Below are 27,424 nucleotides of genomic sequence, written 5' to 3'. Positions count from 1 at the left end.
ATTTGTTGCTCATCCCTGATTGTCCTTCAGGAGGTGGTGGTGTGGCACTTTCTTGAGCCGCTGCATTACATCTGGTGTAGGTACACGTACAGTGCTGTTAGGAAGGGAGTTCCAACATTTTTACTCAAAGACAGTGAAGAAAGAGTAATATAGTCCCAAATTAGGATGGTGTATGCCATGGAGGTGAACTTGCAGGTGGTGGTGTTCTCATGCGTCTGCTGCCCTTGTCCTCCTAGGTGATAAAGGTTGCGGGTTTGGAAGATGCTGTTGAAGGAACCTTGGTGAGTTGCTGCTGTGCATCTTGTCGATGGCACACTGCTACCACTGCGCATTGGTGGTGGAGGGAGTGAATGTTAAGGTGGTAGATGGCGTGCTGATCAAGTGTGTAGCTTTGTCGAGCTTCTTGAATGTTGGAGATGTACTGATCCAGGCAAGCGGAGGGTATTCCATCACACTCCTGACTTGCGCCTTGTAGGTGGTGGACAGGTTTTTGGGAGTCAAGTGGTGAGTTTCTCTGCAGAATTCCCAGCCCTAGTAGGTCAATATTTACACAGTGTTTATATGGTGAGTCCAGTTCAGTTTCTGGTCAATGGTAACCCTCAGGATGTTGATACTGGGGGATTCATCGATGGTGATACATTTGAATATCAAGGGGTGATGGTTGGGTTCTCTCTTGTTGGAGATGGTCATTGCCTGGCACTTGTGTGGCGTGAATGTTACTTTCCACTAATCAGCCCAAGCCTGAATGTTGTCCAAAACAAAACAAAAACAGAATTACCTGGAAAAACTCAGCAGGTCTGGCAGCATCGGCGGAGAAGAAAAGAAGAGAAGAAAAGAGTTGACGTTTCGAGTCCTCATGAAACGTCAACTCTTTTCTTCTCCGCCGATGCTGCCAGACCTGCTGAGTTTTTCCAGGTAATTCTGTTTTTGTTTTGTTTTGGATTTCCAGCATCCGCAGTAGTTTTTTGTTTTTATCTCTAAATGTTGTCCAGGTCATTCTGCATTTGGAATGGACTGCTTCAGTATCTGAGGGGTCATGAATGATGCTGAACATTGTGCAATCATCAGCAAACATCCCCACTTCTGACCTTATGATGGAGGGAAGGTTATTGATGAAGCAGTTGAAATGGCTGGGCTTAGGACACTATCCTGAGGAACTCCTGCAGCAATGTCCTGGGGCTGACATGATTGGCCTCTAACAACCACAGCCATCTTTCTTTGAACTAAGTATGCCTTCAACCAGTGGAGATTCCCCCTGATTCCCCCTTGTCTTTTGTACTGATGTACTGGGCTCCCCCATCATTGAAGATTATATAGCACCTTCAATGTAATAAAATGGGGGAGGCAATGGCGTAGTGTCGCTGGACTAATAATCCAGAGACCTGTGGGTAATGCTCTGGGGACCTGGGTTCAAATCCCGATATGGCAGATGGAATTTGAATTCAATAAAAATTTGGAATTAAAAGTCTGATGACAACCATGAAACCATTGCTGATTGTTGTAAAAACCCATCTGGTTCACAAATGTCCTTACCTGGTCTGGCCTACATGTGACTCCAGACCCACAGCAGTGTGGTTGACTTTTAAATGCCCTCTGAACAAGGGCAACTAGGGATGGGCAATAAGTGCTGGCCTAACCAGTGACGCCCACATTCCATGAATGAATAAAAAAAAAGGTGCTTCACAGAAGCATTATGAAGCATTATGAAACAAAGTATGACACCGAGCCATATAATGAGATATTAGAACAGATGATCAAAAGCTTGATCAACGTGGTAGGTTTTAAGGAGTCTCCTAGAAGAGTAAAGTGAGGTAGAGAAGGAGACAAGTTTGGGAGGGAATTCCCAAGCATAGGGAGCTGAAGGCATGGCGCCAGTGGTACAGCACCTAAAACTGGGGCTATTCAAGAGGCTGGAATTGGAGGAAAGGAGAGCAGATATCTCAGAGGGTTGTGGGGCTGGAGAAGCTTAAAAATATATGGAAGATCGAGTACACGGAAGGTTTTGAAAACAAGGGATGAGAAGTTTTAAAATTTAGGTGTTGCTGAACCAGAAGCCAATGTAGGTCAGCGAGCACAAGGATGATGGATGAATGAGTTTTGGTCTGAGTTTGGAAAAGGGAGCAGAGGTTTGGGTGACTTCAAGTTTATGGATGGTAGAATATGAAGGCCGGCCCAGAGCACATTACAGTAGCCAGTCTGGAGGTAACAAAGGCATGAATGAGAGTTTCAGCAGCAGATGAGTTGAGGCTTGGTGGAGTCGGACGATGTTACAGAGATGGAAGTAAGTGTCTTTAAGGTGGCGTTGATATGTAATTGAAAGCCTATCTTGGGCTCAGCCTCAATCCATTGCCAAGGAGAGGGATGGAATGGGTGGCATGGGAACAGAGTTTGTGGCAGGGACTGAAGACAATGGATAGAATTTTACAAGCCACTACAGTCTTTCAGGCAGAGGACCTGTAAGATTCCTCAGGTGGCCTCCCTAACAACCACCCACCTGCGCCTGGCCTGTCTCAAATTTTATGGGGGGGTAGAAGAGGCCTAGGGAGGCCTGCCCTTGCTCAAATTGAGACCTATAAGTGGCTAATTAATGGGCCACTTTTTGCTGGCTACAATTTTGAGGCCGGTGGGAGGAGGTCAAAGATGGGGGAGGGGGTGCCCGGCAGATTACCCTGCTTGTGCATTAGGTAGGAAAGTGCGGGGACGCCTACCTTATGGCCCCCATTTCTTGATCAGGACCCCTCCCCAGGTGCTGCCTTCTCACTGGCGTTTCCAACCTGACACCCCTCTCCCCTGGCCTTCATCCGCCCTCCGGGTTCTCCCCCCACCGAGTCCCTGCTGTGAGACCTAGGCTGGGATTTTCTGTGCCGCCCGGTATCAAGCATGTTCAGTGGCATGAGCAAACAATGTGGCGTAATCGGTTTCATGATGGTGTGAAACCAGTTTGTGATTGTCTGCTCAGTTCGCCGACTTCAAGCCGCGTTTCCTGCCATCGGACTTCGGGAACATCATTGTAATACATCAGCATATCATCATTAGGCCAGCCCGCCGGAATCGCTCCCCTGCCACTGAGTCATCCTTCCATGTCAGCGGGAAAGCACGCTGATGTATTTCACAACAGCACATAAAAGGGGTGCACTTGCAGGCTGCACTTTGAGGGGATCTCGGAGGTGAGTACACAATAGCAATGTGCAGCGCTTGCTAGGGTTGCCTGTTGGACTTCAAGCTTGAGGAGCACTGGGGCAGGGTCAAGGGCAGACCTGCCGTTGAGGCAACTTGTTGGGGGGAGTGGGCAAGAGCTGCCTTGTGGTTGAGGTGACTTGTGGGGTGGGGCAAGGGCTGCCTTGTGGTTGAGGCAACTTGTGGTGGGTCGCAAGGGCTGCCTTGTGGTTGAGGCGAATTGTGGGGCTGGGTGTCGGGGGCAAGGGCAGCCCTGCCGTTGTGGCGACCTGTGGGAGGTGGGGACAGGAAAGGGCAGCCCTCCCGTTGAGGTGACTTGTGGGGTTGGGAGGGGTGGGTGGCGGACAAGGGCTGCCTTGTAGTTGAGGTGATTTGTGGGGGGAAGGCAAGGGCAGCCCAACCGTTGAATATAGTGCCCAAGCATTATGAAGCCTGGTGAAGTAGCTGTATGCCTGATGGCCTACAGAGAGCGAAGATGATGGAGGAGAGAGTGACTGAGGCTCCTGGCTGCGCAGCAAGCACAGGAAGAAGGGGCAGCTGGGGGCTCCTGCACATGCCCCTAAAGAGCCACAGCAAGCCGTTGCTGGTTGGTGCTTAGTGACACCCAGGGTCTATAGACGCCGACTTTCATTCCTGCAGATGACCAAGAGCAGTGTCACCGAAGACTGCGTGTGTCTATGGAACTGGTTGGTCACATCTGCCAGCTACTACAGGATTTGGCGCCAAGGGGACATGGAGGGCATCCACTGCCATTCGCTGTGAAAGTGACCGTGGTGCTCAATTTTTACACTAGTGGCTCCTATCAGAACTCCACAGATGATCTCTGTGGGATCTCACAAGCCTCCACCAGCAAATGCATCCATGAGGTCACCGGATGCCATCTTTGCGAGGGTGCACAACTTTGTGCATTTCGCCCAGGACCTCGGGAGACAGGATGCAAGAGCAATTGGATTCGCCCAGATCTCGGGTTTCCGTCAGGTGCAGGGTGAGATTGGCTGCACTCACATGGTGCAAAGATCTCCATTGCAACACATGGTGAACTATATCAACTTCAATGGGTTCCATTCGCTGAATGTGCAACAGATGTATGACCACTAGAATGTGTCCTGCAGGTGTGCGCACAGTTTCAAGGGAATGTGCATGACTCCTACATCCTCATTCAGTCACAAATCCCTGAAGTCTTCCAGGGTCCACAGAAACTGCATGGATGGCTCCTTGGGGACAAGAATTGCCCACATAGGCCATGGTTGATGGCACCCATTTGGTGGCCTCAGGCTGCAGCAGAGCGAAGGTATAATGAGGCTCATGCTGCAACCCGCAACTTGGTAGAGCAGACCATCGGGATGCTGAAGATGTGTTTCTGGTGCCTGGACCAGTCTGATGGAGCCCTGCAATGCAATACAGTCCGCAGAGGGTGTCACGCATCGTCGTTGTCTGCTGCGCCCTTTACAACTTGGCGCTGCAACAGGGAGTCGAGCTAGCTGAAGAGGAGGTGCAGGAGCTGGAGGTCTCCTCTGATGAGGAGGACGTTGATGGGGATGATGGTGAAGAGGTCCTCGAAGGCGACGGTGATATAGATGAGGCCCTCGCACTGGCTAGGTGAGGCAGGTGCGCTCGGAAGGCCCTCATATCTGCTAGATTTTTGGAGGATGATGACGACATGCAGTGAGGTGACCCCATAGATCCTCACATTGCATCTGTGAACGTTTGACTCCAATCTGGTTTTATGGCTTCACAAGTACCGTCTGTGAGAATGCTCCTGTCATGGAGATGCGGTGGAGGCCCTAATCGTCGCTCAATTGCAGGAGCATAATGACAACATGCAGTGAGGACACTCCACAGATCTTCTCATAGCCTCTGAGAATGTCTGACTCCTGTCTGGCCAAGGGCAGCTCGCTTGTGCTCTGTGATCAGGGTCATATCAGAGACACAGCCATGAAGCTTTAGAAGCATCTGATCCTATGTCCACCTTCAGTACCTGAGCTCTTCAGGAGCACAGCGTCACTGGTTGCAGATGCTGATGAGATGGGGTCCAGCCCCGCCTTAAAGGTGCTGAGAGCTCACAGAGAGAATGATGGAACTCTGTGACGCCTGCCCACTACATTCTGGTAGCAATGACAAGCACCATCGAGGTGCAGGCATCAGTAATGTGTCCAGGGAGTGTGAGGCCAGGCCATCACTTTGGTCTGAAGGGTGAATAGAGCACAGGGAAGGGGCCCTGGACTGAGGCACCTGCCTTTATATTGTGCAGAAAAGTTTCACATCTGAGTGACAAGAACACTGCTCATCAGAACAAGGAGCCATAGGCAGGGAGACATTCTTGGGAGTTTATTGACAATAGTGAGCAACATGTACAAGTGATTAACACACATGTCTAGTCTGTGCAACTAATTCTTCTTAACTTTCCTAACCCTGCAGCTACATCTTGGTGCTCCCCAGACATCCACAGCGGAGGTGAACGCAGCCTGCTGACTGCTACGCCCTGTCTGTGATGACCTTGGTGGGCATCCTCTGGAGGGACAGGGTCCTGGTCTGCTTTCGGGGTTCTGCTGTGTGGCAGTGGCACCCTCCTTGCCCTGTGGATCTGGAAGAGCAGACGTCACAGGAAGAGGGGTTTCGGATGGGCCGGACACTCCTGGAGTCATTTGGATGGATGGCCCTGGGGTGTGCACCTGCTGAGCCTCCTCCCTATGGGTGCCTGAGGGCACCAGGCTGATTCCTTAAGGAGAAGAGGTAGCTGGAGTGAGATCGAGCTGCCTGGCACCCCTCTTGCTTACACACTGTTGGAGGCCAACTATGGCATCAGCAATGGAGTACAGCCTGCACAGTAGTGCAGGAGCGACGTCCTGGACCAAGGTCTCCATGGAGGCCACCATCCTACTAGTGTTGAACTTGGTGTGTTGGCAAGTTGGCGCTATCACGTCAGAGTGAAGACAGACGGACTCCTCCATCGTGCCTTACAGTCTGAGGAGTGCAACGGACATCCCTTCCTGGTGTCCCTGAGCTTGCCTTTATAGCTCCAGCAACTGTGACATGACTGAGTCCAGAGGCTTGTCATCTGACTAGAATCAGCAAATTTCTGGCCTCTAGCAGTACTCTGAGTGCCGGACACCAGGAAAGTCCCTGCTGTCGCCTGCTGTGGATCAGACAGTGCGACGTGCTCACCAAATGTGATCCCAAGGCTATTCTAAAGCTAGGTCTCACCGAGGTGTGTGTCTCTGCACTGGTGGAGGGTGTGGGTGAGCACTGTAATGGGACTTCAGGGAGGGTGCCTTCAGATTCCTCTTCAGAGGTTTCTTCGGAGCTTGATTGGACGCCCTGCGTCATGGACTCGTTCGGCTGTTTCCCAGATGTGCCTGCAGAAACAAGGGGAGATAATTAGTGCATGGCAGTGGCCTGTGAAACAGGACACATCAGTCACAGCATGGCTGTCTGATGGATGTTGCACTGCTGGACCCTCACTTGGTAGAGCACCGCCGACCTCACCGTCAGCACAGGACTGATCCAGATTGTTGCTGGCCAGGTGGATGGCTCTGTTTTCAAAGCCTGTGAAGACATTGATTTCAGACATTCCTCCACCAGTCTGTGACCTCTCCCTCTTGTTGTGTGCCAGCTTGTCCTGCATGAATAGAGATGGAGAAAGTGTAAGCAGGACACCTGCCAGGCCAGATTGTAAGTATGCCTGGCATGTGTGATGATGAGTGGTCCCATGGATGGGATGAGGACAATGACGGTGAGTGTGATAGAGTGAGTGGTGATGGCCCTTGAACTGGCAGTGAGTGAGATCCCTGTGGATGTGTGATGGGTCTGTGAGTGTGTGAGTTGCGAGTGATGAGGAGAGTGGCTTACCCTGGCAGAACAAAGGAGGCCAATCATCCTCTTGTGGCACTGAGTTTGCTGTCCTTTTCTGAAGGGCGTTGGCATTGACCACCACTGCCACTGCCTGCCAAGCCTGGTTGGTCACGCCGCTGTCCATCCTGCGGCCAAAGCGGGGTAGAGGACATCCCGGCGGGACTCCACAGTATCCAAAAGGTGCTCGAGGGGCACATCGCTAAACCTGGGGGCTGCAGTGTTCTTACATTTCATGGCTATCCTCCCTGCAGTAATCGTGGTCTGGAAGCACCGAGATATGTGTGCATGGCTGGACTTTAAATATGGCGCCTCTCATGATGGATTGGCGAGGTGATGGCGGGCAGGTGAATGCAAGGCCAACCCACCATGGAAACGGCATGTTTCCTGGGAATGCATTAATAATGTGGCGGGATTGGGATGATATGGTGTGAAAAGCCGCCATTGTGGCTGGCAGGGAAAACGTCGTTTTACCAGTCTGCATCCGCACTTAGTGTAAATCTGGGACGACTCCGCCCATAGGGTGGGATTTTCCGGCCCCTCCCGCCGGCAGGATCTTCTGGTCCCACCGAAGTCAGCTGAGATTTGAATGGCTCGCTGCATCCACCGCACAGAAACCCACCGAAAAATCCCGTCCCTCTACTCTCACCTGGTCCTGGGCTCCAAGAACTTAGAATCTGGGGACTGCCGATAGTCCCAGTAGTGGCCACCACTGCCAGAGCTGCTGCTGGGACTACAGAGTTCTCTGAGGCAGAACTTCCTCCTGGGTGAGGGGCACAAATCCTGCCTCCAGTCAATTAATGCTCGATGGAGTGTTAAATGGCTGCAGGGCTGCCAATATCGGCAGGGTTGCATTCCCTGCTGACTTTCTCAGTGGTGGGGCAGCCATCTGAAAAATCCTGCCCAATGGTTTCAGTCTTCCTAATATTTAATTAGAGGTATTGGGTTTGGGGCAATATAACATTCAAGATAGGAGTATGATCGCCTTGCGCACTCACCTGCGAACTTTGTAGATACTATGAACAGTATAGATATATAATTATGATAACACAGATAGCATATTACATATTAGATATTCTACAATTTTTAAGAAAACACGTTTGTTTTTGAGCGATTTAGTAACTTGACAGTAGAAAAGCTTTGCAAAGAAAATTAACTACCCAATATGAATTCCATAAAATAAGTGTATTTGAAGCCCTTTATGAATTTAAATAAATCATAAATATGTGAAATACAAATGCTAGAAAGCCTGAACTAAAACTAGAAAATTCTGGAGTGCACAACAACCTTTTTATCCAATGAAAGAATCAAAACAATCACTCCTCAATTTTCAGACAGAGGCAGAGCCATTTTCTATTTCCAGTATTTGTAGCTTTTACTTCTAGAAAATACTGGGAATGCTGGGTACTGGATAATAAGCATCCTGTGCACTCCAGAATTTTCTGTTTTTAGTTCAGGCTTTCTAGCATTTGTATCTCATATTTATTTAGAGCTAAATGAATCCATGATTTCTCTCAGTTCAATATGTTGAGGATTGTGCAATAAGTTATTGTACCGCCTCTCTCTTTAGATTAAGGTTCATTTCTTCCATGTTGGTGTCTGCATGACCATGTACAGACCTCCCGTGGATGTAGTATCCAAAGCATCTGTGTGAGAAAATCATAACCGAAATCTAAAAAATAAAAATGCAGAACTAGAATAAATAGCTCGTTTGATTTTGTGAAGAGCAATTTTGAAAAATCTGGCAACATTTCTTCAAAAGAAAGAGAAGTTATTATATTACAGTATAATACTCACATTACTTATTGAACAAACATCAATAAACTGACTTATTCTGTCTTCCACAAATCGTTCATAAATACTTGTGCAGAAAACAACCTACAAACAAGGCACACATATTTAGTCATTTAAAGTTACATTTCAAAATGATCAAAAATTACCACTCTCCATTATCACATATTGTACTCACATGTTTGATTTTTTTTGATTTACAAAATATTTACAAAATATATATGACCATATCTTATTTAATGGAAAGTTCAGAAATTCTTAGTCACAGAACACTTGAAGAGGGATAATTTCATACTTGAATACTTACAAAGAACTATGATTAACTTTAATGTTCTTTATTTCTATTGATTTTAAATAGATTTATTTAAATGATAAGGTGCTCCTTTGTGCTACAATGGAAGCTAGAACATCAGTTATACGCTGCATCATGGTTGGATTCCACAGATGTGGCGATGGATGTAACCGTGTGTTACCCGTTGGAAAGGATGGGCTCCAAGTTCAGCTTGGAGCACAATAAGTGTCTGACCTCATTCATGGGATGTGGGCGTTGCTGGCAAGGCAAACATTTATTGTCCATTCCTATACAAATTAGTGGCTTGTCATTGTAGAGAGCATTTAAGGGTCAATCACATTGCTGTGAGTCTGAAGTCACATTTAGGCCAGACTAGGTAAGAATCGTAGATTTCCTTCTCTATGGGCATTAGTGATAGGTTTTTATGATAACCTGGTAGTTTCATGGTCACCAAATAGCTTTTTATTTCAGATTTATGTAATTAGCTGCTGTGATGAGATTAGTGGTTTGAAGGCGGGGGCCTCATAAAATCCAGCACATGGCCTTCCCACTGCCAAGTCACCTGCCCTATACCTGTATGAAATTTTATGGGGGCAGTGGAGGCGTCGGGTGGCCCGTTCAATCTTGGGCCTATTGAGATTCATAGGTGGCCAATTAATGGCTACCTAAGGGTTTCATTCTGCCACCACTGCTACCCACGGCAGGGGGAGGTCCACACCATGCAGGAAGCTCAGCAGCTTAAGCTGTGCAGGCTGGTGTCGGGCAAGGGGTTGGGGGAGGGGACAACCTCCTTTGCAGGTCTCCTGTGCCCATCAGAGGCAAGGACCCCAAGGTCACACTTCCTCCTTTACCCTCCTACTCCTGGCACCTCAAACATGGCCTCCCACCCCCTATACCTCCCTCGCAGGAGCTTGCCAACCTGACCCTGGCAAAATCCCTCACTTACATTGGTGTCTGGCTCCAGTGACGATCTCCATTGGGGACAGCCTGTAGCCCCAGCAATGGCCACTGCTCCCGCCTGCTGCTGCTGGGACCACAGAACTGCTGGACATCTGATTGGCTGGCAGCTCTCTGAGGCGGGGCTTCCTATCCCTGTGGCACAGAAATCCAACCTCCAGCCTATTGATGGCCAGTCGACGGTTAAATGAGGACAAGGCAGCCATTCTCCTCTATGTGGCTACCCATTGACTGTGCATCCAGTTGGAGGGAGTGCGGGGTGGGGTGGGGGCGATGGGGACCATGGTGCCCCATAAAATCCAGCCCCATGTCTTTGGTCATTAGTGGAGGGCCTGGGCAATTAGTCCAGTAACATAAGTGCTATGGGCAGAATTTTATAATCTTGGAAATGAGGACCACTGACTGCACTCCCACGCTCCCCCCCACCCCAGCTCCAATGCTTATACAAAATCTGACATGGTGACATCATCATGCTGACCCAGTGGCATCACGCTGATCTCTGATAATTTGCAAATTGGGCAGGCACCGAAATTGGCAGACTGCCTGCCATTTTAAATAAACGAATTAACAAGCGTTTTAGCTTGTTAACAGTCAATAGATTGAGACTTTACATTGGCCATGCCATTCTTCAGTGGGTGCATGGAAAAAAGGGTTGGAGGGAGTTACACCAGGTATGAAGAGGCATTGCAAAGGTAGATAAAAAGACTGCAAATGGAACTATGGCTGACTTTAGCAGAAGAGTCTGCTGGAGAAGGTGGGAGAGCTTTCTAGTGTTGCAGGTCCAGGAGGTTGTGGAACATAATGCTTAGCAAGGGCCTATGGATGAGAGAAACAGCAACAGCCAGGCAGAAGTAGACAAAGGCACTATCCTGCCAACAGAGTATATTGGCAAAGGATGACATGCCTCCAAATGTCATCTCTCCAGGGAGATAGTCACATCACTGTGTGACATTTTGGCTGGGGAGATTGCTTCAAATTGTGTTGGTGGGCGCCCTATGCCTGTGGTGTTGAAGGTCACAGTGGCCTGAATTTTTTTGCCTCAGGGTCCTTCCAGGCATCATCTGGAGACCTTTGTGGGATATTGCAGTCAGCGTCCTATCATTGCATAAAGGGTTTTACAAATGCAATATTCAGATGTATCCATGAGTTCATTTCACTTAGCGATGATAACGCCAGTCAGGCTCACAAAGCCAGAGTCTTTGCTAACATTGCAGGATTTCCATAAGTGCAATGGGTAATAGGCTGCACACATATGGCAATTAAAGTGCCATCAGAATAGCCATGGGCATTAATTAACAGAAAAGGCTTCCATTCCATCAATGTGCAGTTTGTATGTGATAGGATGCAAAGGATAATGTAGGTGTGTGCAAGCTATCCTGGCAGCAATGATTATGTGTACATACTTAGACACTCCCAGGTACCAGTGGAGTTCTTTGGATTAGAACCCTTGGATGGCTGGTTTCTAGGTGATAAAGGACACTTGATGAAGATATAGCTCATGGCTCCAGTCTGAAATCCATTGGTCTGCTCAAAATTAGATTTTGATGTTTGGACTGGTCAGGTGGTACTCTTCAACACTCTCCTGCTTGGGTCTCACTTATGGTTGTGGCATGTGCCTTGCACAACCTAATACTCCAGAGAGGGGAAGGCCTGATAGAGGAGGAACTGATGGAGTGATTCCTATCCTCTAAGGATAGGGATCGCTCCATTAGATCCTCCTTCATCTTCCCCTCTCTCCCAAAACCATGATAGGATCCCCCTTGTCCTCACTTTTCACCCCCACCAGCCTCAACATTCAAAGGATCATCCTCTGAAATTTCCGCATCATGCCACCACTAAACACATCTTCCCCTTACACCTCCGTCAGCATCCTGTAGGGAACCCTTCCCTCCGGGACACCCTGGTCCACTCCTCCATCACCCCCAATACCTCATCCCCTTCCCACGGCACCTTCCCATGCAATCGCAACGCCTGCCCCTTTACCTTCTCACCGTCCAAGGGTCTAAACACTCCTTTCAGGTGAAGCAGCGCTTCACTTGCACCTCCTTCAATTTGGTCTACTGCATTCACTGCTCCCAATGTGGTCTCCTCTACATTGGGGAGACCAAATGCATCTGGGTGACCGCTTTGCGGAACATCTCCGGTCTGCCCACAAGCATGACCCAGACCTTCCTGGGGCTTGCCATTTCAACACACCATCCTGCTCTCATGCCCCCACGTCCGTCCTTGGCCTGCTGCAATTTTCCAGTGAAGCCCAACACAAACCGCAGGAGCAGCACCTCATCTTCCGATTAGGCACTTTACAGCCTTCCAGATTTAACATTGACTTTAACAACTTCAGAACATGAACTACCACCTCTATCCTCACCCTTTTTTAATCCCCTTTTTTCTACATTCATTTTTATTTTTTATCCACTTATTTTTATTTTTATTAATTTATCCATGATTTTATCCCCTTTTTTTTATCCCCCTTCGATCTCATTTTCTATTCTTTTTTTCTCCACCACTGCCCCTCCCACCACCCCATCCCCAAAAGGGCCATCTGTTACTTGGTCCATGTTATTCTTTCACACAATGCTCCCCTTGTTCTGCTATTATCACATTCTGCTTTCTTACCTTTACACCACTATCAGCACCTTTTTTAGCCCTTACCTCTGCCATTAACACCCCCTTTGTCCTTTAGTTCATGACATCTTTGTCAATCTTTGTCAATCTGTCCTTTGTCCCCACCTATCGCTGGCCTTCTATCCAACTTCACCTGCTCCACCCTCCTTAAGTAGTATAAATTTCATCACATTTCCACTTCTCTTCAGCTCTGAAGAAGGGTCATACGGACTCGAAATGTTAACTCTGTTTCGCTGTCCACAAATGCTGCTAGACCTGCTGAGTTTGTCCAGAATTTTCTGTTTTTGTTTCAGATTTCCAGCATCCGCAATATTTTGCTTTTGTCTGAGGATGAGTCTGATGATGAGGAGGTGATGAGAAGGATGAGCCATGCTAGCCAGCTGTGCAAGCTGGGTTTGGCTATGGATGTCAGGGAGTCACGAGATTCGTTAATAATGCAAAGATTTAACTAGCAATCTGTAATTTGATATCCAAGACCATCATGGCCACCTCCTCTTGGTATCTCCCACTAATCAACACCAGGGCCAACTGTGCATGTGCCAATGTAAAGGTAGCAAATGAGGCTAATCAGAGGGGTCCACAGAAGGAAATTCCCTTAAGTGCTTGCTGTAAATTCAAAACAAACCAGCACATAACAAACATGAAACACTGATAGCCGGAGCTGCAAATGCAAAGTAAAATTGTTTATTGACAAAATAAATCCAGAAATTTAAGATCTAACAAAGCTAAACAATCACCTTTGTTAACCCTTTTGTGACTAATGTCATATTTTCTTAAATCTTTTCCATGTGCGACAGCATAGTGCTTTCCCCTTGCTGCCAGCTGTGCTGGAGACCCTTATGTCACTTTGTCTGGGATGACCTTGGCAGGTGTATCCTGTTCACTTGAGGTCTTAACGGATCTGCTCATCTGCTGTTGTGATGTACATAAAGCCCTCCCTGCTTTCCTGAGAGGAACCAGAGCAGGGTTCTGACCCCTGGTATCTTTTCCCCCTCTAGCCTTCGCTCTGCGCACTGGAGCTCAGATTCAAGGCGATGGAATGCAGGTAAGAACCAATACCCGATATGTCATCAGTAATCTGCTGGGTTTGGCCCTCCATGACAGTCATCAGTATTACGGAAGGGAGAGGAACTTCTTTATCCTCTCATCATCTGTCCATAAGCAGAGGTGTTTTTGAATTATTTTTGAAGTAGGTTGTGGTATGTTTTTGCAAACCCTTAGTTTGTGTGGTCCAATTTTATAAGTAACATGCAGCAAACTCTCCTTATGATTAACTCAGAAGGTTAGTTTATTTCACATTCAAACCAAAGGGGGAGGCAGGGATGTTCACAACCTCACACACACAAACACACACACAGATATATATATATATCTTTATAAACAGTAAAGAGATAGAAAAGAGGGAGTTTACAAATATGGATAACAACAGTAGAACTACCACAGAAATGAATATTAGTTCACGTGATTTCCAGAGTCTAGAAAGTCAAAGTCCAGAGGGTGTTTCGTTTGTGGTGGAGTTCAGTTCAGGCAAGTTTCTAGTTGGAGACAGCAGTACAAAAGTCCTTGAAAGCGAATGAGGATGCAGCACGATGAGGTTTCTGATCCTAGACAGTTTGGCAGGCGATGATCAGATGCTTTTAAAATAAAGCAGGCTTCAAGGAGTTGAGATATGGTGGCCAGCTGCTTGGTCAGCCAGGAGCCCTGCTGTTGTTCTTTATCAGGTTGGGAGTAATCAGCAGACTGATCAGGGAGTCTAGAAATGTAATATTAAAACTGTCCAAGAGGCTAGAAGCATGGAGTCATGTGATGTGGCCCATTAATGAGTTAATTGAAGCTTCACAATCAGATTCTGTACTTCTGGCCAAAATCCACTATTTCTCGTAAGTGGCTGTTAACACCTCTTGAGGTATAATGAGTTTTGATGTCTCTGCCTTTGTTATCACCCTGGCTGCGGAGCCAATTCATCTGGTTAGTCTTCTAGTTTCATGATTATACTGTGGCCTTACAATAAAATAACAAAAATAAATAAAGTTTTAATGCACATAGTTTTGAATTCTTTTCATGTCTTATTGACATGACATCAGTCTCACGATGGAGGAAGCCATGCATTCTGAAGAGCGGATGATTGCAGAGCTCATGGTCTGGATGGACTGCTCCATCATCCATGCCAGTGCATGCAACCCCTCTGGAATCTCCACCACATCTCTACATGCTGCACACTGTTCATCCAGGATCTCCATCTGATGGCAGATTCAAGAGGCTCAGCATCTAGGTTGCCTCAAACACTCCTCTGACTGCCAGAGGCCTGCACTATCTCAGTCTCCAACAGCTGATCTGGTGACTGTGATGCACTTGCAACAGTGTGTGTATCCCATTTAGCCAACTCACGCATTTCCACAGAGGCATCTGTATCTGTACTGGTGCTAGGTGTCAAGCAAGGACTTGATGCTGAACCCTCTAAGGCTCCCTCCTCCTCTTCAGAGGTTAATGTTGGTCCAATGAGGGTGGGGGGGGGGGGGGGGGGGGGGGGAGGAGGGGGGGGCGGGGGGTGCAGCTTCAGATGTTTCACCTGTGAGGCAAACAAACAAGGAGTATGAAAGGCACCATCATCATTTGAGATGACTTCACAGAGGCACACTTCCTACACACTGGCACCACTGGGGATGGTAACCAAGGTTTAAACTTCAGCCCTATCAACACGGAGACACACATTCCTCCCCAAACTCCGCAAGCCTCCAAAGTCCAAACCCATCAATGCTACCTCCCCGTCATCTTTCCCAGTTCCTCCCCACCCCTCTTCAGCACTATCTTTGCAGGAGAGAGCTATGCGTCCCTGGAATCTCACCACCCTGGGGCCGTTCTCAAACCTTGCCTCAGCTGAAGGTGTGAATCCACTGGTTCGCTGCCAGCTCCAGCACTTCCTCTTCTAGAGGCGTGCAAAATTTCCAAGTTGAGTTGCCCACCCCTGGTCTTCCAGGCTTTATGTACCCTTTTCTACCACAAATAAAAAGTGACATTGTAATGAACCTGCAGTGGAAAAATCGTGCTTTCAATTGAATGCCCAACATGCCCTTTGTCGGGGGCCAACAATTCTCAATGATCCTTGCTAACTAACAGCTGTTGCAGTTTATAAGCCCCTCCCTCTGGCCTAGAATCCCCTGTTATCATGTAGAGTGGCATGTCTCTTTCATGCTGCCTTGTGCACTTGGCCAAGACACTAAGCAATCCCGCATTTGACAGGCATTCACACATTCATCCCCTTCCGTTCAGGTCCATATGCAAAATAGTTACAAACTCACCCTGGCAGATTGTAAGAGGTCTTTGAGCTTTTACAGCACTGCAACCATGTCCTGTAGATGACCCCACGGCTGCACATTACCTCTGCGACCTCCATCCAGGCTGCTTTGGTCTGGCTGGAAGTTTCCTCTTCCCATCAGCAGGTAGGAGGTCTTCCCGCCAATCACTCACAGCCTGGAGGAGGACTCGCAGGCAGTCATAGAATAAAATGGTTACAGCACAGGAGGCCATTTAGCCTGTCAGGCCTGAGCCAGTTCTCTGAAAGAGCAACTTAGCTAGTTCCACCCTCCCACCTTTTCAATTTTTTTCACTTCAAATAATGATCAGTTATCTTTTGAAAACTACAAGTGAATCTGCCTCCATCACAGTCTCAGATGGTGTATTCCAGACTCTAACCACTCGCTGCATTAAAATATTTTGGATAAAGCCATTTGTTTTTGCGAACAAAAGGTTAAGCTGAACTCCCTAAAAATCATTCAAATTTTAAGAAGTTTGCACGACAAAAGCAGACCAGTAAAGTCCCAATGCTGTCACCATCAAACCGTGGGGCCATCCTCAGTGGAGAGACAAAGAGAGTTTAAGGGTAGAATTTGAATCTTTTCCTAAACACTTGTTATTCATAAGGGGAATGGGACAGATGTGCTCAAATGTTCTTTTCTCCTGGCAAGAGTCCTGAATAATACACTGCTGGCACAATAGTTACTAAAATTTAAAACCAAGCTCTTACCTGCCACTGCTCCAATAGTTCAATGGATTTAAAAGCCTTCTTCACCCAAACTTCTGCCTCCAGACCACTAATTGTTGTGCAGCTGCCACCAATCTATGCCAGGGTGCCTTTAAATGAATAGCTGTGATCGACTTTTGGTTTCAGGCTTGATCCCTCTCTTCCTGGATGTCCCACCCTGGAGCCATGATTGGGCACGCTGTTCACTCTTCTCGTAGGATTTTGGTAGACTTCTCATCAGGTGGCCGCTAATTGGTCATAAATGCTTTATTTGGCATCATTAAACCCTGACAAACCCATGACCTCCACCACCTAGAAGGACAAGGGCAGTAGATGCATGGGAACACCATCAGCTGCAAGTTCCCCTCCAAGCCACACAACATCCTGACTTGGAACTATGTCACTGTTCCTTCACTGTTACTGGGTCAAAATCCTGGAACTCCCTCCCCCTAACAGCACTGTGGGTGTACCTACACTGCATGGATTGCAGTGATTCAAGAAGGCAGTTCAACACCATCTTCTGAAGGGCAATTAGGGATGGGCAATAGTAATGCTGGTCTAGCCAGCGACACCCACATCCCATGAAAGAATAAAAAAGATTGGGACGGTAGTTGGTGAACCGCACCCTTCTGGGTCATTCTCCCACCCCCCACCGAAAGGCATCAAATTCACCCCTATAACTTACACTCCTTTGAATTTCAGCCTTCTGAGATAAACACTCCATGAGCTTTTTACGAAAGGTATTGTATCTGTGCACTAGCTTTTAGTCATTTCTGTACTTGAAATCCTAAAGCTTGGCTCCTCCACCATTCACCATTCAGAAAATACTCTGATTTATTCTTATTGGATCCAAAGCGGATGATCTCACACTTCTCCACACTGAACTTCATCTACCACAGCTTTGCCGATTCACTTAATCAATGTACCTTTTCAACTTTCAGCTCCCATTTACTATGCCATCTAACTTGGTGGCATCGGCATTATTGGAGATAAGGCTCTCTATTCCTTCATTTAAGTCATTTGTAAATATAGTGAAATGCTGAGGCCCGAGTGCAGATTCCTAGGGGACACCACTAGTCATATTTGAATTCAATAAAAAAGTAGCCTGCGTTAATATGGCAATCACCTTATTAAAACCAGTTGCTAGTTAAACAGGTGATGGGCGTTGATTATCCCATTTAAACAGAATAAAAAGATACAGGTGGAACACTTTGGGGGGGATGCTACTTGGAAGTCAGTAGCACTGAGGAGTTGTCTTGAAAATAAAGCAGCTTTAACCAAAAGACCAGCCTGGATTAATTCTTCCACCACAACCTCTTATTGTAACATGGTAGCAGAGGATGAACTTTAAGCTTTGCTGATTGATTGCTGTATATGAAGATTTCTGTCTCAATCCTCAAAAGAAGTGTACTGTTGCTGACAATTTAGGTTACGGAATGGCGGAAGGACAGTGCAAAATCGCAAGCTTTGACTATCCACCAATTTTTTCTGACTCTGAACCTTATCAGCAATGGAAGGCTGAAGTTGAAATGTGGACCTGGGTTACTTCTATACCCCGGAAGAAGCAAGGTAAGACTTTGGCTTTAACATTACCAGCCAAAAGTAAGGTAAGGAAATTTGGAAAGTGGATGATTTGGATCATGAAGAGGGATTAAACCTTCTGTTACAATTTTTGGATAAGTTTTACAAAAAGAATGAGTTATTGGAAGCATATGAAGCTTGGATGATCTTTGTTAGGTTTAGGAAGGCAGATGATCAGTCCATGGAAGAATATATCATGGATTTTGACAAATGGTACAGGAAACTACAGAGATTTGAACTTGAAATTCCAGAATTGGCATTTGCATTTAAATTACTGGACTGTGCTTGCATTTCCCACATTGATAGTCTTTTAATACTAACAGGGGTTCAATTCTGGGGGAGAGAATCTCTCTTAGATCAAATGGCTGCTGTTCTAAAAAATTTCTGGGGAAACAGTCATTCCCTGCCACTTTTTTAGCAAATGTTAACAACTATGCTGTAAAACAATGGATAGAGGATTCAATGGTGACCAATTTCGCAGTCGACCAAATATTAGACGAAGATTCCAATACAAAAATGGGATTAATGACAAGAGGTTTGAAAATGGTTGTAACCCTAGCCAATTTGAGAGTCGGGACAAAAAGTGTGTCTGGGATGGTGACTGTAGGCATTTAAATCCAAAAAATGCACGGGGAATGGTTAATCGGTGTTTTCAGTGTGATTCCCAGTATCATTACATGATGAACTGCCCACAGCGAAGGAATTGCGTTTTTGAAGTGACCCACAAGACGGATTCATCTGAAACTGAAAATGATGATGGTGACTGCCATGATGGAATTGTATTGATCAGAGTTTGAATCCAGTGATGAGTATCTTGCTGGTAGATTCCTTCAACTGTGCAGTTCTGGACAGTGGTTGCACTTCTACGGTGTGTGGCATGGACCGGCTTGACTGCTATCTGGAGCCTTTCGATGAGGCAGACCGGTGGAAGGTCAAGGAGTATGAAAGCTCTATCTGCTTCAGGTTCGGAGATGGCAATACATTAACATCTTCCAAACGGGTGGTCCTCCCTTGTAAGATAGCAGGGATCAATCTGTTTATCAGTACTGATATGGTTTCTAGTAAGATAATGCTCTTGTTGAGTCGATCTGCGATGAAGAAGGCTCAGATGATGCTAGATATGAAAAATGATAGAGCAGTCGTGTTTGGAAAAAATGTGGATCTACATTTTACTCAGTCAGGCCATTACTGCTTGCCACTAAGGAAGCCAGAGATTTCTCATCAAAAAGTTCATGAAGTTTTGTTAACTGCTGAGAGTAAGAATTTGGTGGACAAAAAGAAGATCATTTGGAAATTACATAGTTTGCACATCCGGCGCCACAGAAACTGAAGACTCTACTTTGAGATGTGGGAGTGGTCGATAAAGGGTACAATTACTTTATTGAACAAATCACTGCTCAGTGTGAAATTTGTCTTAAATATCACAAGACACCACTGCATCCTGTTGTGAGCTTGTCAATAGCCAGGGAGTTTAACGATGCAGTGGCAATGGACTTGAAAGTTTGGGGCAAGGACAGGGGTATTTTTGTACTACATGTCATAGAAATGGCAATCAGATTTAGCCTATCCCCTGTGATACATAGTAAAGACAAAAGGACCATTGTCGATAAGGTCATGGAGAAATGGGTAGGAACAGGATTAGGAATACCAACAAAGTTCCTCACAGATAATGGTGGGGAATTCTCCAATGAGGAATCTTGAAATATGTGCGAAAATTTAAACATCATAGTTATGCACACTGCAGCTGAGAGCCTGTTTAGTAATGGTCTTTGTGAAAGAAACCATGCGATAATAGATGACATGTTACATAAAATATTAGCTGATCAACCAGATTGTAAATTGCAAAAAGCGCTAGCGTAGGCGGTGCATGCAAAGAACTCTCTGCAAATGATTGGGGGGTAGAGTCCCTACCAGTTGGTGTACGGAAGAAATCCGAAGTTACCTTCAGTGTTGTCAGATGCTTCTCCCGCTCTAGAAGGAACTAGCATTAGCTCCACTTTTTCTGCTCATCTGAACGCTTTGCATGCGGGCAGAAAAGCTTTCATTAAAGCTAAGGTTTCAGAGAAAATTTGGTGGGCCCTACAGCACCGCATAAGGCCATCAGGAATACAGTTTAGACAAGGAGACATGGTATATTATAAAAGGGAAGGCCAGAAAGAGTGGAAAGGACCTGGAAAGGTAATAGGGAGTGATGGGAAAGTTGTAATTGTGCAACACGGCAATCAAACTGTTAGGGTACATACTTCACGGTTAATTTGTACTGACTATACCATTACAGGTTCTGAACAGGACATGGAGGAGGCACTATGCATTTCACATACACATACACGTTGGGTCGTTATGAGGAACAGATGGTAGCAGATACAGGGTTGACTGACTATGAATAAAGTAATACTAAGGTACAGGAGAATGCTATTCATCCGAAAGGGCAACTACCCAAAGTAGGAATAAAGGTAACCTACATGCCAGAAGGGACCCGTGTGTGGAGGGATGCCACGATCATAGGGAGAGCAGGAAAGGCCACTGGTAAATACAAACATTGGCTAAATGTGCAAGATGAAGGACAGGAGACAAGACCCATCGATTGGGCAAGTTGAGGTGAAGATGTGGAAACCCAGAAAGCACAATATGAGTTTTGACAGTAGACCAGAAAGTGGTCGTGACCCTTCGAAAAAAAAAATCACGGACTTGCAAACGGAGTTCTGCTTGCATGGGAGAGCAATCATATATTAGCTGTCCAGAAAGGGAGAGGAATGTGAGTCGAGGTCATAGCTTAACAAGGAGGATGAGAGAGCAAGCTAGCAATCTCAATAAAAGTAGAAGTCTTTATGACCAAGAGATTCTAGTAGCTGCTAATAAATTGGAAAATAAGCTGATAAAGGAAGCCAAATGGAAAGAGTTAGTAAATTGGAAGGAATTGGAGGTGTATTCAGAAATACCTGACTGAGGACAGCCAGCTTTATCTCAGATAGACTTGTACAGATAAGGTACTCCCAAACAGCACATATAAAGCCAAAGTGAGATTAGTAGCCCAAGGCTTTGAAGAGAGACTAGGAGATCAGGATGTCAGAATGGACTCACCTACTATGGGGAAAGTGAGTTTGACGATTTTAAAAACTATTTTGGCATCCTATTCCTGGGAATGCAAATCGATTGATATAAAGGCTGCATTTTTACAGGGGGAGAAGTTTCAAAGGGAAGTTTTCTTGAAACCACCCAAAGAAGCCAGGGATGTAGCAGGGAAGCTATAGAAATTGAACAAGTGTGTTTATGGATTGAATGATGCATCAAGAGTTTGGTATTTTTCTATGAGGTCTGTCCTGTTGAAAATAGGTTGCAGTCAGTTAAAGGCAGACACCGCAATGTTCTACTGGTACCATAAAGAGAAACTAGCTGGAATTTTTATCATGCATGTTGATGATTTCCTGTGGGGAGGTTCTATAGAATTTGAACAACGGGTAATGGAGAAGATAAAGAAGGAATTCAAGGTCAGAATCAGGCTTCAGGAGCCTTTAAATACATAGGTTTAGACATTAAGCAGAGTAAGTTAGGAGTGACATTGAATCAACAATCTTATCTAGAAAATGTTAATCATATCCCAATAACTCGTGGTAGATCCTCACAAAAAGAGGATCCTGCTAGCAAGGAAGAAACGGAACAGTTGAGAAGCCTGTTTGGGCAGTTGAACTGGTTGTGCATTCAGACTAGGCCTGACGCTAGTTATGATGTGTTGGAGCTGAGTACCATGATGAAACATGCTACAGTTGAGCACGTTCTGAGAGCAAATAAAACACAAAAAAAAATTAAATTCCGAGAGATGTGTGCTCATGTTTCCAGCCTTGGGTGATCCAGAAGATGTGAGGTTGGTCATTTTTAGTGATGCTTCACATGCCAATCTTCCAAATGGGTATTCTAGCACAGCAGGGTTTATCATATTCTTGGTGGGAAAGAATGATAAATGTTGCCCACTGGCTTGGGAGGCCAAGAAAATAAAGAGTTGTGAAAAGCACCTTAACTGCTGAAATGCTTGTTTTGCCAGAAGCATTACATATGGCGGTTTACTTATCTAATATACTGACAGAAATATTATACAAGGGGCAATGTGAGAAAAGTTTGCCCATAGAATGTTATGTTGATAACCGGTCTCTTTGGGACAACGTTCATTCCACGAAAGTGTCACTGAAAAAAGACTAAGAATAGACCTAGCCAGCACAAAAGAGATGTTAGAGAGAAGAGAGATCTCTAAGATAAAATGGGTTGACACAAGTCACCAACTATCAGATTGTTTTACGAAAAGTGCCTGCTCCAAGAAATTATTAAATGTGCTGGAAGAGGGGTGTCTTATGATGCAATGAAAAAAAAATGTTCTTGTTTTATAATTGTTTATATATGCAGTAAAAGAAATTCGGGAATTATTAGATGTGGAAATACGTGATATTATTTTCTTCTATTTGTTTAAAAACAAATGTTCTTTTTTTTTTAGTTTTAATTTAAAAAAAAGAAGAGGGGAATCTGTTAATATGGCTAACACCTTGTTAAAAGCAATTGCTAGTTAAACAGGTGATGGGCATTGATTATCCCATTTAAATAGAATAAAAAGATACAGGTGGAACACTTTGGGAGGGATGCTACTTGGAAGTCAGTAGCACTGAGGAGTTGTCTTGAAAATAAACCAGCTTAAACCAAAAGACCAGCCTGGATTAATTCTTCCACCATAACCTCTTATTGTAACAGTCTGATGATGACCACGAAGCCATTGCCGATTGTTGTAAAAATCCATCTGGTTCACTAATGTCCTTTAGAGAAGGAAATCTGCTGTCCTTACCTGGTCTGGCCTACATGTGACTCCAGACCCATAGCAATGTGGTGCCCCTTGAACTAGGGCAACTAGGGACGGGTGATAAATGCTGGCCTGGCCAGTGACACCCACATCTAATGAACGAATAAAAAAAAAAAATATCCTGACAATTTGAGTACATATCTGTGATCCCTATTCTCCTAACCAATTTCCTTTCTATATTCATAAGTTGCCTCCAATTCCATGTGCTATCAATTTTGTTAACAATCTCTTGCATGGAACTGCATCATATGCCTTCTGGAAATCCATAAATAGCATCCACCAACACTCTCATCTATATCATGTTAGTTAATTTCTCAAAAAATATTAGGTTAGTTAGACATGATCTATCCTTCACAAATTCACTCCGACTCTTTCCTATCAGTTCATATTTATCCAAGTGCTCAGGCCAACTAGCTGTACAAATAAAATCACAGATTAAAGAGCATTCCCACCTGGATAATACCAACTATCAGCCAAATACTACTAGCCACGCTGAATCTTAGAATACGGCTTGATGGGACAACATCACTCTCAGCAGTTCTTTTTAAGTTAGAATAAGGAGTACGTGAAGTCAGATTTGCAAAACCAGCAACCTGAAAAGAAGAAAATTAAATTAATGCAATTGCAGTTCATGATAGGTTAATCCTGTGACTAGCAGAAAATCTAAAATCTAAGTTCGATCAGAAAGAATCCTTAATATCATAACTTTACAGTATGAAAGCATATCCACTGCAAAACTACATAGCAATATTGCAACAAAAGTTCCAGACTTTGGTGACTGGGAATGGTCTATGCTGGACAGTAAAGTTTCACTGCTGATGTCATCATTTAAAGCCTCAACAATGTGCTTTTCTGCCTACTTGCCTGTAAACTCATTCCCTAACCAGCAAGAAGGAACATTGATGACAATGTTGTTTATATTTGCCACAGATGACACTACTGGAGGAGCCTAAGGGCAAAAGAATGACCCTTGGAGCAGTTGTCTATCCTTCTGGAGGAAAATGTCATTCTCCTTTACAATACAGCAGCAGTGTCAAGATCATATTTCTGCCACTGGCTCAGCATCTTCTTGCCTTATATTTCACAAAGTATCTTGGGATTTATTTCTGTATCAAATCTCTATATAAAAGCAAATTGGGCAGAACAAAAGTCCCATATGATTACTGTTATTATTCTCAGCCAATCAGTAGGTCTTGTAACTGGTTTCAACTACGTTGAGCTAAGTGAAGGGCGTAAAACAATGTCAGCCAAAGTTCTGCTCCCATTTGTAATGAAGTGACTGTTGCTGGAGTGTACGAACATGTGCTGCTGGGAGAGGACAAGATCAACCTCAATGTGATGAAGGTTGAAACTGCTGCCATTATTTACTACCTAGGCTCAGATATGAAGAATGGCCACTTGAGTGATGTAGAAACGTCTCGCATCTATGGAACCATAGCCTGTAAAAGTCTGTGGTGCTGATTTTTGAGCCTGTTACACAAATTCTGTACACATGGTTTCTGCTGACAATCTGTAAAATGTGCATTTCTGGCAGGCAACTGACTGGTCTGTAGTTGCTGGGCTAATCCTTACATGAATTTTTGAACAAAGGTTTGACATTTGCATTTCTCCAGTTCCCTGGCACCCACACCAGTATCTGAAGAGGATTAGAAAATTATGGCTAGTGTCTCTGCAATTTCCACCCTTACTTCCCTAAGTGTCTTTGGATGCATGTCAACCGGCCCAGGTGACTTATCAAATTTAAGTACAGCCAGCCTATCTAATACCTCTTCTTTATACATTTTTGGCCCCTCCAGTGTCCCAACTGCTTCCACTTTCGCTATGACTTGGGCACCATCTTCTCTCTTGGTAAAGATGGATGTAAGATACTCATTTAGTATCTCAGCCATGCCCCCTGTCTCAAAGTATAAATCAACTTTTTGATCCTGAATGAGCCCCATTCCTCCATTGCCACACTTTTACTCTTTTTATATGCCTATAGAAGGCTTTTCGATCCTTTTTTATATTAGCTGCCAGTCTCTTTGCATACTCTATTTTTTGGTTCTCTCATTTCTTTTTTCACTTTCCCTCTGAACTTTTTATATTCAGCCTGGTTCTCAACTGTATTTTTCACCTGATGTCTGTCATATGCATGCTTTTTCTGCTTTATCTTATTCTCTATCATTGTAAACATCCAGGAAGCTCTGGATCTTTTTGTCCTGCTGTTCTCCCTTGTGGGAATATACCTTGACTACCCAAACTATCTCCTCTTTGAAGGTAGCTCATTGCTCCGTTACAGTTTTGCCTGCATATTTTTGTTTCCAATTTAACTGGGCCATATCTGTTCTCAACCCACTGATGTTAGCCCTCCCTCAATTAATTATTTTTACTCTGGATTGTTTCTTGTACTTTTCCATAGCTAACTTAAACTTTATGATACTATGATCACTGACCTCTAATACTCCTCCACGGACACTTGATTCACCTTATTCCCCAGAAACAGATCTAGCAGTGCTTCCTTCCTCATTTGGGCCGGAAACATACTCATGCAGAAAATTCTCCTAAGCACTCTACTTCCTCTTCTCTGCCCTTTACGTTACTACTATCGCAGTTTATATTATAACTATTCTATGGTTCTGCAAGTCTCTGTAATTTCCTTGCAAATTTGTACCTCTATATCTTTCCTACTATTTGGTGGCCTATAGTACACCTGGTGGTGCAATGGTACCTCTATTGGTTCTTTGCTTTACCCAAATAGATTCTGTCCTTGACCCCTCTAGGACATCCTTTCTCTCTCTCTCCAGCACCGTAATGTTCTCCTCAATCAGTACTACTACCCCAACTCCATTCTTTCCTTTCCTGAGCTGGATTTAACAGAGTGCCATAGCCCATGCACCCCCAGCTTAAAAGTCTGCGGGGGAGTGGAATGGGGAGATGTTTGGGGAGCCTGCCATGATTCCAATAGCTGCCCAGTAGCCATTTAATGCTGGGAACAGCATTAAGTGGTTGAAGGCAGGACTTCTGCTGCTCTCTTGGATGGAAGTCCAGTCTTAGAGAGAATCACAGAATTGTTACAGCACAGGCCATTCGACCCATTGTGTCTGCACTGGCTTTCCGACTGAGCAATTCAATTAGTGCCATTCTCCCACCTTCTCCCTGTAACCCTGCACATGCTTCCTTTTCAGATCAGAGTTGAAATCACTTTTGAATGCTTTGATTGAAACTGTCTCCACCGCACTTTCAGACAGTGCATTCCAGGCCATAACCACTTGCTGCATGAAAAAGTTATTTGCTTCCTCAGTCAATTATTTTAAATCTGTGCCCCCTCTTTCTCGATCCATTCATGGGTGGGAACAGTTTCTCCCTACCTATTCTGTCCAAACCCCTCATGATTTTGAATATCTCTATCAAATCTCCTCTCAGCCCTTTTTTCTCCAGGGAAAGCAATCCTAACTTCTCTAATCTATCTTCATAATTGAAGTTCCTCAATCATGGAACCATTCTTGTGAATCTTATCTGCACTCTGTCCAATGCCTTTACCTCCTTCCTAAAGTGCAATACTCCAGTTGAGGTCGAACTAGCATCTTATACAAGTTCAACATAACTCCTTGCTCTTGTAGCCTATGCCCCTATTAATATAGCCTAGGATACTGTATGATTTATTAACCGTAATCTGTCCTGCCACCTTCAATGACTTATGCACGTATCCAACCAGGTCCCTCTGCTCCTGTACACCCTTCAGAGTTGTACCCATTCAGATGGCCTGTAGCTGTGTAGTACCAGCAGCGGCACAAGCAGTAGTGGTTACTGCTGGGACTGCAGGCAGTCCCACCACACTGAGAAGCACGTGTAGGGCGGGATCTGGGGTCTTGCTGGGGCCAAGGTTAGCAGGCACCGATGTGGGAGGCCATGGTCGAGAAGTGGGGTGGAATGATTTTGGGGTGGAGGTGTGCCTTTGATGGGCACAGGGGGCCTGCAAAAGACTCCGCCCTCCTTGCACAACACCAGCTCACGCTGCTAGAGCAGGCATAATGTGGCGGTGGTGGGATAAGGCCCTTAAGTGGCCATTCATTGGAACCTGACAGCTCCCCAGACCCCTGTTTAATTGCAGTAGGGGCAGGGCTGCATGGGTAGCTGGTGGACATGGCGGCCGTTGGATTTTACATGGTGTCCTGCCTTCAAACTACTGGCAGGGAGCGTATAATCTAGCCCCCCATCTTCTCTGAAAACCTGGTATCCAGGAATATTTAGTACCCAGTCCTGCTTTGAGAAAGGTCTCCATTATTGTCACAACTTCATGTTCCTATGTGGC

General features: G+C 45.4%; 1 protein-coding gene across 1 annotated transcript in view; it reads right to left on the bottom strand.

Annotated features, from left to right (window-relative positions):
* tmem67 (transmembrane protein 67) overlaps positions 1 to 27,424 on the bottom strand; it is a 292,510-nt gene that overhangs the window by 22,237 nt on the left and 242,849 nt on the right. The window contains exons 20-22 of the mRNA XM_078541238.1: positions 23,586 to 23,726; positions 8,824 to 8,904; positions 8,582 to 8,698 (exon numbers count right to left, since the gene is read on the bottom strand). Of these exons, the coding sequence (XP_078397364.1) occupies positions 8,582 to 8,698; positions 8,824 to 8,904; positions 23,586 to 23,726 (339 nt within the window). The remainder of the gene's footprint in view (positions 1 to 8,581; positions 8,699 to 8,823; positions 8,905 to 23,585; positions 23,727 to 27,424) is intronic.

This window comes from Cetorhinus maximus, chromosome 4 (assembly GCF_964194155.1).
Source record: "Cetorhinus maximus chromosome 4, sCetMax3.hap1.1, whole genome shotgun sequence".
NCBI classification, from domain to species: Eukaryota; Metazoa; Chordata; class Chondrichthyes; order Lamniformes; family Cetorhinidae; genus Cetorhinus; species Cetorhinus maximus.
The sequence above is the reverse complement of the archived record's forward strand: the minus strand, read 5'-3'. Positions and strand labels throughout refer to the sequence as shown.